At 36.2% G+C, this 21,250-nt stretch overlaps 1 protein-coding gene across 1 annotated transcript in view; it reads right to left on the bottom strand.

The window, feature by feature from the left end:
* unc5db (unc-5 netrin receptor Db) overlaps window positions 1-21,250 on the bottom strand; it is a 201,457-nt gene that overhangs the window by 14,032 nt on the left and 166,175 nt on the right. The window contains exons 7-13 of the mRNA XM_067438934.1: window positions 20,690-20,854; window positions 17,559-17,744; window positions 13,715-14,071; window positions 12,945-13,029; window positions 6,326-6,497; window positions 3,486-3,713; window positions 360-509 (exon numbers count right to left, since the gene is read on the bottom strand). Coding sequence (XP_067295035.1) covers window positions 360-509; window positions 3,486-3,713; window positions 6,326-6,497; window positions 12,945-13,029; window positions 13,715-14,071; window positions 17,559-17,744; window positions 20,690-20,854 — 1,343 coding nt within the window. The remainder of the gene's footprint in view (window positions 1-359; window positions 510-3,485; window positions 3,714-6,325; window positions 6,498-12,944; window positions 13,030-13,714; window positions 14,072-17,558; window positions 17,745-20,689; window positions 20,855-21,250) is intronic.

The following is a 21,250-nucleotide window of genomic DNA, read 5'->3' on the forward strand; positions in this document are numbered from 1 at the left end:
AGTTATCCTTACAAATATTTCATTCATACAATAAATCCGGAAATTATTCGCTTTGCTTCCTTTTTTCCACATTTTGTTATATTACAGCCTTATTCCAAAATTTATTAATTTAATAATTTTTTTCCTCATTGTGCCACCTGAATACTTTCTGGGTAAAAAAAAAAAAAAAAAAAGTACTTGAAAAGGTTTTTTCAGTCAATGACATTCACGCATGTTTCTTTGCGGGAGGCATAGTTTATGGGCATGGTTTGTAGAACTGCAGGATGCAGACAGACACTTCTTAAATTCAATTGTGTAGGCAGTGGTCTATGGAACATTACAGCACTGGTCAAAGTAGGTTACCAATGCTAGCATGTTACCTGACAGGTGGTGAAGGGTTTGATGCTCCACAGAAACTGAGGGATATCCTGGATGGACACCTGTAGACTGAGACAGTTTCCTTTGAAGAACAGCGTTTTGGGCTCCTCTAGTAGCTGACCACCTCTGCTGGTTTCAGCAGTGACTACTCCCTTTGGGAAAAAAGTACAGGAAAAATATAGTGAGAACACATAATGGGGGACATAGGGGAGTGTGGTACAGAAAGGAAATAGTTTGGACAACCTAGAACCCAATTATTGTGGCTAATCTGTTTTTAGAATGTGCTGAATGTTTATCCAGTTCAGAAGAGAACTTAAAATGGCTAAAAAGGCTCAAAACCTTGCACAACAATCCAATGTTAAAATTCAATACAACAAATATTATCTGAAGTTGATTTTGAGTAGCTAAAAAAGTACAATGTCTGAAGGAACAAAAGCTTTACAGCTAATAAACACTCAGAAAATATATATAAAAAACAGCTTTCAAACAAAGTGTTGGTTAGAGCTTTGAAAAGAAATTGAATTTAAATTGATTACTGGCTTCTTTGATTTCAAGCATGGCAGTATTCATCTGTCAAAACTGCTTTGTGTGTCATTGCATTGCAGAGATGAGTGTTCTCTTTGTGTGTGTGAATGTTTGAGCGCTCAGAAGTCTGAGCACTCGTGCAAGACAACAGTAATTGACTTTGACTTTTGTATCCTCTCTGTGTGTGTGTTTGAAAATAGCACTGACCATTCCGGTCATTCTGATTACACAAATAAACTAACCAGAAAAAAAACCCTTACATTTTCACAAGTTGGATCAACCTTTAGAACCACCGATCATGCTGTCTACTTTTGCTATAATCCTGTGATGCACCACAGATTTTTCATTTAAAGGCACAATATTTAATTTTCGCCGCTAGAAGTTCATATTGATATGTATATACATAAACATATACATATAAATCACAAATATGAACAAAACAATGTAAAAATGTTGTTTGCGACCTAAACAGCTACTTTTTTTTAGATCAGATTTAATAAATCAATTTTTACATTTTTAAAAACTCCCAGCCTGGTTCATTACTCAAAACCGCAATCATGGGTAAGACTGCCGACCTGACCCTGTCCAGAAGGCCATCATTGACACCCTCAAGCGAGAGGGTAAGACCCAGAAAGAAACATCTGAACGAATAGGCTGTTCCCAGAGTGCTGTATCAAGGCACCTCAATGGGAAGTCTGTGGGAAGGAAAAAGTGTGGCAAAAAACGCTGCACAATGAGAAGAGGTGACCGGACCCTGAGGAAGATTGTGGAGAAGGACCGATTCCAGACCTTGGGGGACCTGCGGAAGCAGTGGACTGAGTCTGGAGTAGAAACATCCAGAGCCACCGTGCACAGGCGTGTGCAGGAAATGGGCTACAGGTGCCGCATTCCCCAGGTCAAGCCACTTTTGAACCAGAAACAGCGGCAGAAGCGTCTGACCTGGACTACAGAGAAGCAGCACTGGACTGTTGCTCAAATTTTGCATGTCATTCAAAAATCAAGGTGCCAGAGTCTGGAGGAAGACTGGGGAGAAGGAAATGCCAAAATGCCTGAAGTCCAGTGTCAAGTACCCACAGTCAGTGATGGTCTGGGGTGCCATGTCAGCTGCTGGTGTTGGTCCACTGTGTTTTATGAAGGGCAGGGTCAATGCAGCTAGCTATCAGAAGATATTGGAGCACTTCATGCTTCCATCTGCTGAAAAGCTTTAGGGAGATGAAGATTTCGTTTTTCAGCACGTCCTGGCACCTGCTCACAGTGTCAAAATCACTGGTAAATGGTCTACTGACCATGGTATTACTGTGCTCAATTGGTCGCCAACTCTCCTGACCTAAACCCCATAGAGAATCTGTGGGATATTGTGAAGAGAAAGTTGAGAGACGCAAGAACCAACACTCTGGATGAGCTTAAGGCCGCTATCGAAGCATCCTGGGCCTCCATAACACCTCAGCAGTGCCACAGGCTGATCGCCTCCATGCCACGCCGCATCGAAGCAGTCATTTCTGCAAAAGGATTCCCGACCAAGTATTGAGTGCATAACTGAACATAATTATTTGAAAGTTGACTTTTTTTGTATTAAAAAACACTTGTCTTTTATTGGTCGGATGAAATATGCTAATTTTTTTTAGATGTATGCAAAAATCATCAATATTAAAACAATAAAAGACCTGAAATATTTCAGTTAGTGGGCAATGAATCTAAAATATATGAAAGTTTAATTTTTATCACTACATTATGGAAATAAATGAACTTTATCACAATATGCTAATTTTTTGAGAAGGACCTATATATATATATATATATATATATATATATATATATATATATATATATATAAAGAGTTTATAAACTAAAAATCAATTCCACTACGGAGAAAATTAATTTGTACTTTAGGGGATGTGTAACAGAAAATTTCTTAAATTGAAGTCTTAAGTTAAGATCTGGCAAGTTCATTTAGGATTTTTCACAAATTCGTATTACAGAACCAAATCTTTGAGATTCTTATCATATCTTATAAAATCTCATCTTATCTGAAGTTAGGAAATCTTTAACTGCTCCATAGTTTAACTCTCAGGTCTGTTACAAAGCAACCAATGACGCACAAGCAGCTGCTGTGAAGTAAACTCTAGAGATTAAACTGGAGTGTTTCAGAAAGAGAAGTTTTGCTGCAGTTTTTAAGTTTTGAAGCTTGATTTTGCGGGAATCTGTAATTATTTATGTTTTGTTGTCAAAGTGCAACACATCATTTGGGTTTTCAAGTCTTTCCAATGTCAAACACCGCTGTTCTTCATTATGTAATAAATGTGCTCACACGGCTATTGTTATGTGATTTTTACAGTTGGCTTTCAAATAATTACCCTAAAGTTAAGATATTTTTTTAGGATTTTTGGACGAGTAAGGATGCTTCTGTAATACCCTTTTCTTATTCATAGATAAATTCTAAAACAGATTTTGCCCTAAATGAGGTCCTAACTGAAATTGCCATGGTTACCAAAGATAAAATAGGATTCTAAAGTTAGGAGCTTTTTATGTAATACGCCACCAGGAACCCAACTGTTGCTCTCTATTTTAGTAACGTGAGCATATGTTGACCGTCCAGCTCTCACCTGAAAGGCATGTGGTGTGTCATCTACACAGTGCACTCGCAGGCTGTAGTCCATGGAGGAGGCTTCCATGCTGCCGAACACAGCAATCCTTAGTCTCTTTATGGTGGCATCAGTGACGGGTTCCCCCACTAGTGCATAACAGCCCGGCTGATCCAGCAACAAGTGACAGCTATGAGAGTCCATCAGGCAATAGCAGGTGGTTGATTCATCATCTACTGACATTATTTCCTGTGAACCCAAAATTAAATAACATGACTTGCTCATAAAATCAGACAGACACTTCTTAATTTAATGTTTGATAGTTTATGAAAACTTGGTATAAAGTGCATGAAAATGAAAATGGTTTAGTTGTTTCGTTTTTTTTTTTTTTTGCTCACAAAAACTATTCTCGTCGCTTCATAAAATCATTGTAGAACTACTGTAGTGAGATGAACGTTGTAATGACGTCTTTAGTGCCTTTTATAAGACTTGAGAAAGGAAAATACATTGTGGCCAATGGAGGCCTTTCTGAGTCATTGGATTTCAACACAAATATCTTAATTTGTGTTCCAAAGATGAACGGGGGTCTTACGGGTCTGGAACGGCATGAGGTTAAGTAATTAATGACAGAATTTTCATTTTTTGGTGAACAAACCCTTTGAAGGGATAATTCACCCACAAATAATCCTCTTTAAGTCCATTTTCTTACCATCACAAAGACAACAAAAGTCATACATGTTCTGAACAACAAGAGGGTGAGTAAATGAGAGGGCTTTTGTGCCTCAGTCCTGATTCATTTTAATTGTATGGAAAAGAACCACCAGTACATTTTTAAACATAATCATACGGGTTTGAAACAGCATGATTGTGAATAAAGATGGCAGAATTGTCATTTTTGAGGTGAATTATCCCTTTAATGGAGCAGTTGCGCTATCTCAATAAAACTGGAGGAAACATTAGCAATTCGAGTTAATTAACCTTATCATACTTTTATCAGCTAATAAGCTTGCATATGTTAAAAATCTGACTACAAAGTGTAAATTTATCATGGGAAATGAGACCATAATAAATAAGGGTAGTACCCTTATTTATTATGGTCTCATTTTCTCCCTCAAATTTTTTGTTTTTGTTTTTTTATCATAGAAAATTAGCCCATAATATACAAGGGAATACATGATTTTCTTTTATCATAGAAAATTAGACTATAATGTATAAGGGTACATTTATTTTATTTTATTTTTTAATGATAATTTCACTAAGATGTAGGAGTGGATTTGTTTTAGCGTCCTATGCTATGAAAGGTTGAAAGTGAAATGGGGCTCCCAGTAAAACATCTCATGTATGTAGTTTTAAAATTGAAATTCTAAGAGGTTTCTCATTGGTATGGAAACATACAAGAACCATTTTAATACAGACTTCCAGCTGCTGCAAGATGTGTTTTTTTCATCTCAAGAGTCTGAAAGAATCTCACCTCAGCCAGTATTTTTTCCAGTGTAACTGTGTAATCAGCCGGTGAAAGAAAAAGCTAAATTCACTCCGCCACACTGACATAGAATCACTAACAAATCACAAATCTACGAGGCCACTTCTGTATTTCTTTGACAAGGTTAGGCTAACATCAAGTCAAGCACAGACATTCATACAATACAGGCTCTTTTCATTTTTCTGACAGACAACCATTTATTTATGTGACTGCAGTTCTTCAAAGCAACATAAATATCAAACAGAATAACCTCCTTGGAGAACCCACCCTTTGTAAACTCATAAAAAGTAGATGTGGCGCATGTGGAAGGGATTGAAATTTGTACTACTGCAGTCTTTTTCAGTCAGTGATTTAGCCGGCAGTTTTTATGTAATTACTTCAGCCATCACCAACACTGGAGCTGTCACTGGTTCAAATAAAACTGTTAAAAGCGAGGGAAAAACTCTGACAGCAAATGCGTTTCCGTGAAGACTGCTGGAAGCAATCTCAAGGATAAGTACCGTGCATTGGAACAATCTGAAATGTATCTAAATAATGACTTGCGCTGGTGGTCAGACACAAAAGGAAGGTTATTATCTAATCGTCAATATCGCTAGCAGCTTACAATAAACAAACTGTGTGACGCTACAGTAAAATTTCATTAATACATCAACTTTCAGACTAAGATGACAGTTTTAGGTTTTCAGAGGCTGACACCAGAGTAAAACACATTGGACGAGGACAAATGTAAGTGATTGTAGTAGGGTCAGGTCTCAGGAGGGAGGTCCCATCCATGACTCCTGTCCTGATTGCCTCGTGTCAGCTCTTATTTCAGGTGGTCCACTAGTACAACCAGATCGATATATCCTGGGTCTGATGGGACGCCTTGCCCTGATGCTCCCGCTGTTTGACTGCCATGAACTGTGTGTCTTCGCAGCTATTACAGGCTGTAATTGTTTTTTCCTTGAGCACTTCACTGCCGTAGCCTCCTCTGAGGAGCTGCTGTCCCTGGATCTCGACGAAAGCGCAAAATCGCCTAATCAACACATTTTTTAAACCCTCACAGCTCCAAAGGCTGCCACAAGGATGTGGTTCAAATGCATTTAACTTATAATTGGTTCATGGCACACATTGCAGGTTATCTGTATCACAATATATATATCTAACCGGCATCAAAAATGTTTAATCGTCAGGGGCTGGTGATACATATTTAGCTGATAAAAGTTTTAAATCATTTTTAAATGTTATGTTGACAAAGGTTGCCAGTGCATTGTATTATATTGGCCCAATGATAATAATCAACAATGTTTTTTAAATGTAACAAACTTATGAGTCACACTGAAAGGAATCTAAGATGAACACGCAGTAAAAAACACAGAAGTCATGTCTTTGTTCCTACCTCCCACTTTTTGTCCTTGGTTTGTCTCTTGAGTTTAATGTTCCAGTTTTCAGCGCTGACTTCAGCACAATGAGCTATCGTCATGGCAACAGGATAGGACAGGTTCAGCCCCGGAGGTCCATACGTGATCTCTGGCCCTAACAGAATCTCACACCTTTCCTCTGATTGGGCACTAGCAAAACAAGATAAATATTAACACATCACTGACAATTTCAAGAGAAACTCCTGTCATTATTTATTTCAAAATAATTAAGTAAACAGTTTGGGGGTCAGTGAGAATTTTTTTATTATAATAATAATAATAATACTTTTATTAAAGGGTTAGTTCACCCCAAAATGAAATTGATGTCATTAATGACTCACCCTAATGTTGTTCCACACCCGTAAGACCTCCGTTCATCTTCAGAACACAGTTTAAGATATTTTATATTTAGTCCGAGAGCATATTTAAGTGTATGCACACTATACTGTCCCTGTCCAGAAAGGGAATAAAAACATCATCAAAGTAGTCCATATGTGACATCAGTTGGTTATTTAGAATCTCTTAAAGCATCAAAAATACATTTTGGCCCAAAAATAACAAAAACTACAACTTTATTCAGAATTGTCTTCTCTTCCGTGTTTGTTTTCAATCCTCAAATAAAGATTCAAACGGTTATGAATCAGTGTATTGATTCATGATTTGGATCACCCATGTCATGTGATTTCAGCAGTTTGACACGCACAAAAGCTAATCAAACCGCTGATTCATAACCGTTTGAATCTTTATTTGAGGCTTGAAAACAAACGTGGAAGAGAAGACAATGCTGAATAAAGCCGTAGTTTTTGTTATTTTTGGATCAAAATGAATTTTCCATGCTTCAAGAGATTCTAATTAACTAACTGATGTCACATATGGACTACTTTGATGATGTTTTTATTACCTTTCTGGACATGGACAGTATAGTGTGCATACACTTACACTGTCGGAGTAAATATAAAATATCTTAAACTGTGTTCAGAAGATGAACGGAGGTCTTACGGGTGTGAAATGACATGAGGGGGAGTCATTAATGACATCAATTTCATTTTTGGGTGAACTAACCCTTTAAGATCAAAGGTGACCGTAAATGTTTTTTTATTGTTACAAAATTTCAATATTTTAGTGACACATGAAGGCCAAGTATGGTAACCCATGTTACCATACTTGGCCTTCATGTGTCACTAAAATAAAAACCCAGTTGTGCTGCTCAGTATATTTTTCAGGATTCTTTGATGAATAAAATAGAACAGCATTTATGGAAATAGAATATTGAGATTTTGTAACAATAAAAAAAAACATTTGAGAGAGAGAGAGAGAGAGAGAGAGAGAGAGAGAGAGAGAGAGAGAGAGAGAGAGAGAGAGAGAGAGAGAGAGAGAGAGAGAGAGAGAGAGAGAGAGAGAGAGATGCATTGATGGAGACATGCATTGATGGAGACACAAGATAATATTTAAAAATAAAGTAACATAGTGACATTTTTTATACATATTGTAATCATTATGATCACAAATTGTAATAATTGCTTTATGAGATCATTGTTTCTGCCTAAGTGAATACATGATATATGGACATCCATGATATATGGACATACATGAAATATGGACATACATGAAATATGAACATAAATTATTTTTTACATACGGACATTACTTTGACACAGTCACCTCTGATAACTAATTACTTCAAATTGTTATGTAGAAACAAGCTGAAAAATAAATTTGAATCAAATAAAAATATATATATTTCACATTATTGCTGTTTTTGCTATGCTTTCAATCAAATAAACCCAGTCTTGGTGGAATAAGAGACTTCTTTCAGAAACATTAAAGAACCCTCAAAACTTTTGAGCAGTAGTGTGAATAAATAAATAAACTTAAATAAAATGTATGCATTTGGCAGATGCTTTTTGTTCAAAGCAAATAACGTTGCATTTAAGGGATGCAGTTCATTTTATCAGTGCATGCAATTCTTGTGGAATTAACCCATGACCTTGGCATTGCCATCGCTATCCTCAACTGTTTGAGCTATATTAATAAATCATTAAAATAGTGAACTCATTTAGCTAAATCAATAAAAAGTGATCAGAAAATAAATGAAAACTAAACATGATATATACATTGCAACCCTTGCTACCCTGCATAAATACTGTAATGATAAAAACGGCCACGTCTGCAGTCTAAAGAATCCTTACAAACACGACTCGAAGAACCTTGATTTAGGGGAAGCTACTGATTCTCTGAGGGCACTGGAGTCGTTTACCAGCTCCTGAATATTCATTAGTCATTGCTTATGATCTTCTGGCCATTATCGCTACCTTCCATCTTTTCCTTGTGGTTTTAAACCATAACAGAAAACCCATTAATGAGAAAGAGTTAATGAAGGCTTTGGCCTTTTATGTAAATTTAGAGGTAAAAAAAGAAAGGAAGGAGAATCCTCCTGGTTGACAACACTGCATATTTTCACTGAATATGATCTATAAAATATGTGCCACTATTTATATTCTTATTGTTTAGCAATAAAAATCGAATAGTCATCGATATGTAAGAAGGCAAAAAAACTAGATATTTTACTTCATAATGTTTTAAATATGGATATTTCTCATACAAAAACCCATCGGTTCACTTTAGAAGGCCTTTATTAACCCCCCTGGAACTGTGTGGAGTACGTTTATAATGGATTGGACTTTTTTGAGCTTCAAATTTTGAGCTCCCATTCACTGCCATTATATAGCTTAATTGGATTAGCCATGTCATATTTACATATAACGCTGATTGTATTCGAATGAAAGAAAATTGCCTGCTAACATTCGCACTCATGGGTCTATACATCACATAATAGTCGCTTCAACCCGCGGACATAGAAAACAACCTGCGGGGGGAAAAACACGGACTTGGCAACACAGTGCAGTTGAACTCTGTTGACATTTGACAAAGCGTCTTTTCATTGCTTTGATTGGTTGTAGGTCTGTCCAATTAATGTCTTTCCTAGTTCGGTTGAACACGCCCCATAATCACAGCCCAATGGAGCAGTTTCAGACTCATATTCTGACCAGAATTGAGTATGACCACGTCAGGCTACCAAAGTGCATGTATATCCAAAGATTTGTTCTATCTTTCCAACTAACCACATTGTAATATAAAATTCACTACAAATGTTGAAAGCCTAGGAGTACCACATCAACAGAACCTCGCTTTAAGGACTTTTACAGTATGCCCAAAGGATGCCTAAAGCTTTTTCAGCTTATCTGAATCTATATTAATTCAGCTTTGCTGAAGAGGGAATAAGGACTAAACCACTCTTTACAGCCAATCAGTCCGTCCTCTTCCAAACTCTCTCCAAGTGTTCTTCTATTTACATCTAATTACTATTCAGGCATGTCAGGTCTGTAGGAACTTCAATGCAATTCAAACATCATTCAGGTTTCTAAAAGAGACTGTATGAAGGACAATGCATTATGAATGTTTGAAATGCCTCAGCTCTATCTGTTTGACATTGGCATTCAAGGCAAAAACCTTCAATTAACTTTTCTTTATAGTGTGTATTTGAACAACTTAATCAAAAGGTTTATTGTCTTTACATGATTCAAATAATATCCTTCTTGTTTAAAAGGATTAAAACAGATAAAACTGTAATGCAATGCCAGGAAAGTAGTTAAAAGCTACACTTCACTAACAGACCTCTCTGATATTCACATCATAGAAAACCAAATTTCTCTATGTAAACAGTTCTTCACTGCAACACAACACCAGTTGCATTTTTCATGCGAGTCATGCGGATAGAGGCAGATTACCTGGTTTGCATGAGGAACTGCACTTCTAAATGTAAAGTCTTCACTCTTGTACCTTAAGTGTTGTCATGTTTTTTACTACTCTCCTCCTCCTCCTCCTCATCACCAAGGGTCTCATCCTGCAAGCTCCTAGGTCTGTATTGAGAAGCATTATTTAAAAAGACTGATGAGTCACTGCTAGGGGGTCAAGCAGCAGAGCGCTGGTGCATTAACTGACACTGTAGGAGGCGACAGGCGGACTTAATGCTTCTATTATGCATTCATTCTTTCCTTTAGACATCTGACTGTGACTTTTAACTTCAGTGTAGAAAATTGATCAGTAACTTAATTTAAAGGAATAGTTCCACAAAAATGAAAAGTCCATAATCACTTTCTCATCCTCATGTGTTTTGAAACTTAAATGACCTTCGTTCTTCTGTGGAACTCAAAAGGAGTTTATAGCAGTATGTCCAAACTGTTCTTTTTCATACAATGAAAGTAAATAATGACTGTCGAGCAAGATAATTTGTGAACAACAACCTAAATGTAAGCTTGTCTCTCAAAAAGTTAGTTATATGGCTTCTGAAGGCTTGAAATACAGGGCACTAATTCACAGTGGACTACTTTTTCAGTGGATGTTTATATGGTTTTCTTTGTGCTTTTTGCAGCCGGATTATCCCCATCCACTTGCATTGTAAGGAAAAGAGAAGCTCAATGATAAACTTCTCTAACTATGTGTCACAGAAGAAAGTCAACGAGTCTTGGTGATCTTGGTTGGTTTGTCATATTAGACTAAACTAAGATAAAAATGTTACAATGCTATTTCAGTTATGAATTAGAAGAATTCTTCTTGAAATTCAATATTTTGATATTATTTAGGATTACACGGTACCTTGAGGAAGTCACAGCTTTAACTCTTGTGCAAAATATACAGTACCTTTGGACCCCACAATTTGACCACCCAACCACACACACAAAAAAAACTTAACATAGGCTCTTGTGCAAGAAACCGTGTGGAAAGGAGTCTTCCTTAATCGATATTCTGCTGATGGCTGTAATCATGTCTATAAAGGAATACAAGCTGTTGCCGTTTTACTGCCTCTAGTGTTAATTTCAACTGGAAACTGCAGTAAATTATGAAAAGTATGAAAAGGTACATTTTGTTTTTGTTTTCCATACCTGGAAGGAGATTGACAAGTCACAAACCATTCCATGATATGACAGGAGCAATTAATCTTAATTGTACGTCATTTACGAAAGTAAAAAAAATTTTTTTTTACAAGTTTTACAAGTTTTAAAATTCTTTATTTACAAGTAAAACTTGATAAACCTACGAAGTGCACCTTGAACTCAAGGGTTTGGTCTAAATTCATGATCTCAAAATGACAACATATAATGTCCTCATTTTACACTCATTTGTTTTAACCATTTCCTCCATCATCCTGTGCCGTTATGAAGATTTATTCAGTCTGAGCAATAACAGCCAGATGTGTATGATCTCCGTCAGGTTTGGGCAGAGTGCAACAGATATATTGTCTCCAGAGACACATCAAGTCTCATGCAGGGTCATTACCTTTACATGCTAAGAATACATAATACACAACGTGTCAAAATGTAAGACCTTCAAAAACTCTCAAGAAAGTTTTATGATGAAACAGCCAGGTGGGGGTGTAAACCATAACCTACATATGCTAAAACAACTCCCATAAAATGATCACTCAATGATCAGGATAAAAAAGATTCACTTCTGTGAAATTCATGTTTGACATGACAGAAGAAAAATCAAGTCACGGCTTCTGACATAATCAGACTTCAGCTTTTCACAGAAAAGAGTTCAATAACTCATCAAGTGAGAATCCTACTTGTTTCACACTGCTTTTATGGCAGTACACGTTCCAGTGTGAAGTCAGACTCTGTAATATTCATAATCAGATCTCACTTTAAGGCAAGGGAGTCTTGGTGATAAAAGCCAACTCTGATATTTTCATTCGGTAATCATTTGTAATTGTATTATTTCTTCCTATAATGCAGACGCCATCCCAATACCAAAAAGTGCAAACATATAACATAATTTGCAATGCATGTACATCAATGTATGTGAAATGTTAATTTACCTAATTTGTATCTATTCATTTAATGTGTAACCATTTCAAGCTGTAGATCTGACTTCAAATATATAACCTTTCACAGTACTGTTAATAAACCCTAATATACCAGTGTAAACTAAACATAATATGCATTTAATGATACACAGTGCATTAACAATGTGGTCACATTCTAGCAATTCTCTCCCACATATTTAGTTATTTTTAACGCAATTTTTTCCATCAGTGGTATAAGTAGCAGAGTGACATTTTTGTCTTTCCTACAGCAAAAAAAAAAAAAAAAACTATAACTGTATTAAGGTATGCCCTTGAAAGACAATAGTAAACAGGTGGAAGGTGAAATCGAATGTACAGAAATGTCTTTAAATGACCTAAATGAATACAAATAATGCGTTTTTCAACATTAAAAGGTAAGTACTCAGAAACTCTATGAACATAGCTCAACTATTTTGCTATTCAAACCTTTTTTTTATTATATGGGTCTCTATTTTGGTATGATAAGAGGGTTACATACATTTTTATGAAATACATCCACAATTTGAACATTTCTGTGTAACATTTCTGTGTTTACTCTATAATGTTGGGTCTTGTTAAAAGCTTCTTTAACAAAATACTTTTGAATTTGAATTCAAATTATTTTTGAGACAAAAAAATAAAATAAATATGTTTTGGCTGAACTGTTAAGAAAAATATGAAAGTGATACAGATGTACCAGTCGACAGTCTTACCTAGACTCCCCCTGATTTATGAGCATGTACATTTCCCAAGAGGTGTCATCAGCAATCGCCCCGTGAGGTACCAGCAAGCTTACTCCTAGAAAACCAACACCGTTAACATCAGTGCTTAAATACAGCTGCACAATAAACATTTAGATAACTTAAATACAATTTAAAAATAAAACAAATAAATGATTCCAGTTCCATATATTTACAAATTAAAATATTTGATATTATATACACATATATATTTTTTATTATTATTTGTATTACAACGTAATAAAAGGTATTGCAACTTTTTTTATAAGTTGTAATAAAATATATAACAGTATATGATATATATATATATATATATATATATATATATATATATGTGTGTGTGTGTGTGTGTGTGTGTGTGTGTGTGTGTGTGTGTGTGTGTGTGTGTGTGTGTGTGTGTGTGTGTGTGTGTGTGTGTGTGTGTGTGTGTGTGTGTGTGTGTGTGTATTTTTAAATGTTGAATATGTACAGAATTTCTTAATGCTTAAATTTGTTTTTGTATTTTACTTTGTAATTATTTTCCTCATCTATACTTATTTATTACAGTTAACATATAGATAAGTTTACATGTGTACTTAAATAACGATAGTTGTTTTTATGTAGTCTTACTCACATGCACAAGTAAAAATATTTTATGTAAAATATTAAAATCATGAAAATCCTAAAGTGACTTAAAACTGAAAATGTTTTCCTGTATAGTTTTTCTTTTGCCCTAAGAACCTTTCAACACAAGGTTCTCTCACCTGCATTTGGAATGACCAATCGGCCACCCGGGTGCCCAAACACAGCGCTTGTTTTCAACCGAGTCTTCCCGGGTGTGTGAAGCCCATTGGGAGCAATCGTGGTCTTCTTCTTTCCTTCTACTGTGCTGTAGTTTGAGTGAAGTTTAGCAGGGAGGGTCTCCAGGTGGTTTTTCACATGGTACTCAGCCCGGTCCGCCACACCTAATGAAACCATAAAGGAGCTCTCAACTTTGACCTTGTCTGGCAGGGGGTCAAAGAGCTCTTTATCTATGGAGTCCTGAAAGCAGATTGGACCACTGTACGTCTGGCCGAGAGTTATATCGGGCTGCATGGAGGAATTCAGCAGAAGTGGATTGCCTGGGGAGATGAAAAGACAGTCTTTGATATTTTGAAAGTTTTTATAAGATTTGTTAATACAGGTATATATATATATAAAAAAAGGGGGGGAAAAGATGAATTTAAGATGCCATCCTGACATGCCAATTCCAATGTGGCAGACCATGGCTTAAAAATCAAGGCGTGCAACAAAAAAAGAATTAAATATTAAATTTACTATTTTGGCTAAAATATTTATTCTAAGAGTGCTGAAAAAAGGATAAAAATGTCTTTTCTTGAAAAATATAAAAAGTGAAATGGACAATTTTAAGTATGTGAGAAAAAATGCTCTGGCTGGCACCAACTAAATTATTTAGATGTATTTTATTTATTTATTTACTGTTAAATTCTTGGTCTTATAAAATCGAACCACATGAAAGATGATTTTTAATTCCATATTTTTCTAACGTTACAGTCCATTTTAACTGATGCATTGTCAGTCCATCAAGAAGACAGAGGTTTCTTCTTATTCCTTCATCACCTAAACCCTGATCTCTACCCGGAACTCAATCGTTGCTTCTTGTTTTTCAGAGAAACAAGTATGTAAAATGTTCATGTTTCTTAAATATCTGCACACATAAGGTGTGTATATACATACATACAGAACTACTTTCTGAGCATAAAACTTTAGATTATGCAACCTGGCCTGAACAGCCAATGTAATTGTGTTTTAAACCTTTATAATTAAAGATACAGTGCAGACCCTTTTTCTAGAATTTAGCTTAATTGCTACCATGCTATTGACTACTAGTCAAAGTAGATTGTTCATGGAAACAGCTGCTTTCATGCATTGATTAATGTTTGTGAACAGCCACATCCGTAAATGGCTTATCATCACCCTTTACCACAGTTATCATTGGTTCGCCAGTGGCTTCATTAGGGATTTGGCTTTGCCATAAAATTAATTAAGTGAGAGAGCAAATAAATGAAGACATATATGAAGTATGTCTAAGTGACCTTTTTGTTTTTCAAGTTTTTAATCTGTCGCCTCCCAGCTTGGGCTCAGAACAGCTCTTAGAAGGGGGTCTTCATCTCTCGCTGTTGCTCTCTCACCTTTTCCAGTCCAAGGCAGACACACACTGTATCAGAGACCCCACGATTCATCCCGGTGCCAAAGTAGCTCTAACATTTGAGTCACTTAGTCCTTGCTGGCCAGCTGCTGCACAGTGAGGGGTGGGAGGCAGGAGGCTAATGGTTCTTTATTTTTAGGAAAACCGTTAATTACCCCAGTCTGGGCTGAACGGTGTCAGGCGTTTGGGATATTTCTAGTAGCCATGGTTGGGCAGGTCAAGGTTTTTCTATAGAGTGACAAGAGGTTTGTATTATAAATTTGACTGGTCCTGCAAAGTTCTAAGGTGTCAGGATGGAACAAATTGTGGTGGAAAAATTATGAAATTTAGGAAATATGCTACTGCATACCAAATACTAAAGGAATAGAAAGACGGTTCATTCTTATTACTTATGAAACCACAACACACAATATGGCAGAATACGTCCCGCCTTATAAGTAAAAAAGCCAAATGCTTATTGATGTCATTGCGTCACTATAGAGGCTGTAGAAATAGAAACCATAGAAACCTATGACTCAGGCATAGGACTGCACATGCGCATTGGCTGATCTAGCCTGAAAAATATGCTTTTTTAACGCTATTTAAAAAAAAACTACATTTAAGGGACATTTGATGTCAGATATTTTTTGCTAATTTGAGAGATCTTATTTAATTGTTCTGCAAACAATTTATGAGATTTTAGGATTCCCAGATTCAAATAGATAGGACTTAAATAGCTCAAATAGCTGTATGGACACATTGCAAATATGGCTTTCCTTGAAAGGGACTTTGTGCATACTCGCATTTGGAATTGTCAAAACATCTTTTATTACCTTTTAAATGGTTAATTCACCCAAAATTAAAGTTATCTCATCATTTACTCTCCCTCATGTTGCTCCAAACCTTTATTGGCTGTCTTTCTTCTGTAACTGTAGAAGATATTTTGAAGAATAATTTCACTGTTTTTGTCCATACAATAAAAGTAAATTGGTCTTGTCCAAAACGATGTTGGACTGCACTGACATTTCTCAGAATATCTTCTTTTGTGTTACACTGAAGAAAGTAATTAAAGCAAGTTTGGAATGACATGAGAATAAATCTTTATTTTTGGAATAATTTTCCTCTTAAACAACTACATATAGAAGAGATCTGAACGTGGTTTTAGATTAACCAGATATTTAAAGAAATGACAACATATTAAATGGTTCAAATTCTTAAATTCTCACCAGCAACAACATTGAATTTTCCTCTTATATCTCTTCAGAAGGATATGATCACTGTGGGACAGCAAATCTTTTAAAATGACAGTAAAATTAAAGGATGAGGAAGCAGGATGACAGGAGTTAATGAAACAGGCATGTAGTGGGCACCTTGCAGGGAAAGATCTGAAATTAGAGTCATGATTAAAATGACTCAGTGGATGAGATTTCAAGAGCAGACAGACGGTCAAAGGTCTGGAGTCTCATACTGCTACCTGTGATTTAGAGAGTCGGCTGGAATATTTCAGAAGCTTTATTATAATTACACACACTGAGAAAACTGCAACAAATATAATGTTGTGAGACAAGTTAAAAGGAAAAGTGATACAGCACATAATGAATAACACAAAACCTACCTTTTTGGCTCCAATTTGGAACTTTTCCACTTTCAAAATGTTTAGTGAACTATTGTTTAGTGAAGCTTCCTATTTATCATTCTGCATCCCAAATCCTTAAATGAACATCTAACATGTTCTCGTTTCCATTGCAAGGGGTTTGGTCTTTCCTGCGAGCACTGACGGGAACCGTATTGGCGGTTGGAATAGGGCGCAGTGGGAGGCGGGGAGAAAGTTGGCCTTTTTAAATAGGATTGATGACCTGACAGATGCAGCTCAGCTGAGCCTTGATCCCCTTCTTTCCTGTTGCATGGAAAAGAAGGGTGTTGCCGTCCCAGGCCTTGAGCACAATAAACAAGCTGCTAGTCGCAGCCTTTCACTGTGCTGTCACAAGTAGCCAGGATTGATTATCCTGTAGGGTGATGGCTATCACTTTCTCTGACCCAGAAGTGTCAGCGGAGGTAATATGGACGTGTGTAGTGGAACCAAATGTGGGTCATATGACTATAGACTTGATCTTATCTACAAAAGATGTCAGCACAGCTGACAAAAAGGCAGAATTGAAGTCAGCGTAGCATGCCATTTTTTGGGTGAGAATGTGTGTTTGGTCAGGGGAAGCAGTCCCACATCTTACTGTTTTACCATGAAATAAAAGTATATGAGCATATATCTTACAGCTTGTGAATCTGTATGTCTGTCTTTATTTGGAATCGTATGAATATTCATTATGGCTTAGCCTATTATTGTGACTAGCAGAGCATGAACTTCACAATCACAATGAATCAATTAATCTAACCGAACCAATTTATCTACATTGAACTCTTACCCTGTCTGGTGGTTTTGAAGTTGAAGGACTGAAAGCCCCCAGCAAGAGCAGATGAGTCAATGACATCCACTCCATACTCGCTCTGACTCTTCCTGTAGAGGGTGATGGCCACGATGAGGACGACCACAGCAATCACCCCCGCAGCCAGACCAGAGTACAGGGCAACATCGATAGAGTTCTCCATGCCTGGGACACAAGCATAAACACACATATACTTAGGCTATGTGGGTAAGCTTCATAAAAGGAAAAAAAGCTGAGAAAATCGTGCTTTTGTCAAAGACTACACCTGGATCCGTTTCAGTATAATGAGCAAAGCAGAGCGAGTCCATGAACACCCCAAAGCTTGCATAATCCTTAACACTTCCTGGTTTGACATTTCACTCTGTAAGATTAGACCGTTTTGATTTATATGCAGTTTATTGTTGATGATTGCATCTTACATAATGAGATTGTATGCTTCTTTTTTTACTGTGTTTTGATCTGGAGATACTTACTTGTTGTTCAGGAGATGCATATTATGCATATTCTGCATAAAAGTGATAAAGAAACCCATAAAAATGGCATTAAAGCATTTTCTCAGGAATTAAGAGTCAACTGGTCAATGGCATGGAAAGAATTAAGGGTACAAAGTTACTCTGATATAAGGAGAATTTTCTTGTAGTAAATCATCATTATTATATATTTTTTATTTTATTTTATTTTATTTTTTTCTATTAATTTAATTTTAAATGTTTAATATATTCCATTTATCGTTTTATTTTAATTATTATTATTTATTTTTTTGCCTTGGAAAATGTTGTTTTTAATCTGATATTTACCTCTCATGTATCCAATAAGCACCAGTGGCTACATATTTATACACCTGTAGCATACCCACTTGCCTTGTTTATAATATTTCACAATTATTATTGCTACTATTATTATATGGTGTCATGAAATATTAAAATAAGAAATGGTTACTTTAATAGTTTTGTAGATTTGTTCAAGTGAAATGTTTTCACAGTGCCAGAAAAAAATAAAAAATAAAAAAATACAATGATTATTGTATTGTGAAATGAAATATTATAGATATAGTTTGTGTAATATTCTTGTTAGATTACATTTTTGCGAGTTAAATGCTTTCAAGGCACTGATTTTGGTGACGGAAACATTTAAAGCCATCCTGTCTGGTCACAGTGGTTAGACTTGCAAATCTTTCAGACACCTGTGCAAATGGAACAGGTGCAATATGCATGTTTAGCAGTGTATAAAGATATGCTTGGCACGTGAGGGCATTTTGGGAGGTGTGAATTCCAGGGCTCTTACTACTTTAATAACTGGCAGTGTGGTGTGCCAACACCCCACGCAATGATACATCTGTTCAGCTGGCATCTACAGCCCTGGCCCAAGTGACCTCTGCAGCAGGAGGATTGGGCAGACCGAACTCGCCAGATCACAAAGGACACAGAGGACATTAATCATGCCGTGAGAGGAAGAACATGTTTATAAAAACTACAGCACTGCATTTCAAATATCCCTGACGCACTACATAAAGTTGAACAGGATTACATGCTTCAAGCTGGAAACAAGTTACTGTCCAAGGGTAAAGGTGAATTAATTGCATGTCCATCATGCAACAGATTTAATATATTCAATTAGAAGCGTTATAACTCAGTTCACACATCAATGCACAAGGAAGAGTCTCAGAGCCATAGCACAGTAACAATGCAGAAACACCTGGTACTAATACATATTTAAAATGATGTTGAGCAAAGTGCTTCAATATGGTTAAAATAATACATGGGGAGAAATTAAGACATAATATGCTTGACGAGGTGAGTTAATATTCAATGATTACACCTCGTTGCTTCCTCTAAATATAGCACGTTCAAACGCCACATCCAATCACTCACTCGCTCTAATCTGAAAGGACACAATACATTGACTAGCACTTTGAAATTCTCTGAAATGGATAAGCAGAAAATCTGGACAAGTTGATAAGGACACCTGCAAAATGACTTGCTTTGCTGACAAATTCAGCTCCTAAGAAAATTGCCGTAAGGTAATAATACTTACGTTTTAAGAGAAAATATCCTGAATATCTAAAATAATAATCATAATAATAATAATAATAATAATAACAACAATACAAATAGGAATCAAATTCTTGTTCCACTGTTTTTTCAATTATTTTATGAATAAATGTATTATATGATGTATTATATGAAATGTATTATATTCTCTAACAACCCTTTTGAAGTACATAAACTCTTATTTCTCAAGTTTATTTGCTGTGGATTCTTTAATTGTTTTTTAAGTTCCATACTACAATTCAAATTGTAGAGACTTCAAGAGTTGAATTCTTGCCAATTAATCTTCTGCATCTTTTTTCCACTTTGTTGCAAATGACACCTGTTGTTAGCATAATGATACGAGGTAACCAAGTGTAGAAGTGAACACACGTTTGAGGGGATTGATCTCATCTTAATTAAGGAGGAAGTTAAAAAAAGCTTACACAAATACCAATTTCAAAAAAGTATATTTAAGATAAAATTATTCAAACCATGGTTTATTTAAGAATTCACATTGAGGAGAACTCACTCTGGGGTTTGACATCATGCATCAGCTTCCCATCTGCAGGGGGAAAGAAAGAAAGAAAGAAAGAAAGAAAGAAAGAAAGAAAGAAAGAAAGAAAGAAAGAAAGAAAGATAGAGAATTACAGTCCATCCCTGTAATCCTTATTACAAATGTGCTCTCTAATTCACATCATGGGTAGATGTCCAACTGCAAGCTATGCCAACATCAGCTGTGGATACTGTTGCTCGGCATCGATGCCGTGGGAAGCTACTGGCAGATGGTTTTGGATCACTTTGGCTGCAGGATGTTACCCCTCCTTCATTAAGGAGGGGAAATCAGAGAGGGTTCTAATCATAATAGCTATGAGAGAGATATTGAGAGGGCCATAGGGCATGACGTCGTCACTTTCATCCACTTTTAGCAGGTCCCAAAACATCCCAATCCACGCACTTCAGCTTTGTGATGAGTGCCAAGATCTAAGTGAGCAATAGCATGACCAATATATATGGTGATGTTGCTGATGTCATTAATGAAATGATTGTGTACATGACATTACGGCATTAGCACATACTTACTTTGCGTACAGAGACCCCCTGTGCAGTTCTCCACGCTTTGACCTTCTCCCTCACACATTTTGCCTCTGTGACGGGGCGGGGGAGCGTTGCACTCCCTCCATCGCTGTCTCTCACACTGTGCGCTACACATCGTCCAATCGCTCCACTCCTCCCAGACTCCATCTACTGCAGAGCAGACAACAGGGTTGCCGTTTAAGGAAGGTGAACAGCTGCTCTGTGCATTAACTGCACTCTGCAGTGAACTTATGAGATTTCTAGAGACTTCATAAACTTAATTAAAAGTGTTTTAATGGTCCAATTCTTGACCACACTGGCAGGGTTACATCAGCATATTTCAGCTAGTTGATTCAATTCTTAATTTTACCTTTAGCTCGATCACAGGTTTAATCTGTTCTTCATCTTATTTTCAAGCCACACAAACTATATTGTTCAATTAGTTAAGTGCGATATACAAAATATGTTTTTTTTTTTTTAAGAAAATGTATGGTAATACTTTACAATGAGGTTTCATTAGTTAATATTAGTTAACTAATTTAGATAATTTGAACTAATAATTAACTG

This window comes from Pseudorasbora parva, chromosome 3 (genome assembly GCF_024679245.1).
Source record: "Pseudorasbora parva isolate DD20220531a chromosome 3, ASM2467924v1, whole genome shotgun sequence".
Taxonomy (NCBI): domain Eukaryota; kingdom Metazoa; phylum Chordata; class Actinopteri; order Cypriniformes; family Gobionidae; genus Pseudorasbora; species Pseudorasbora parva.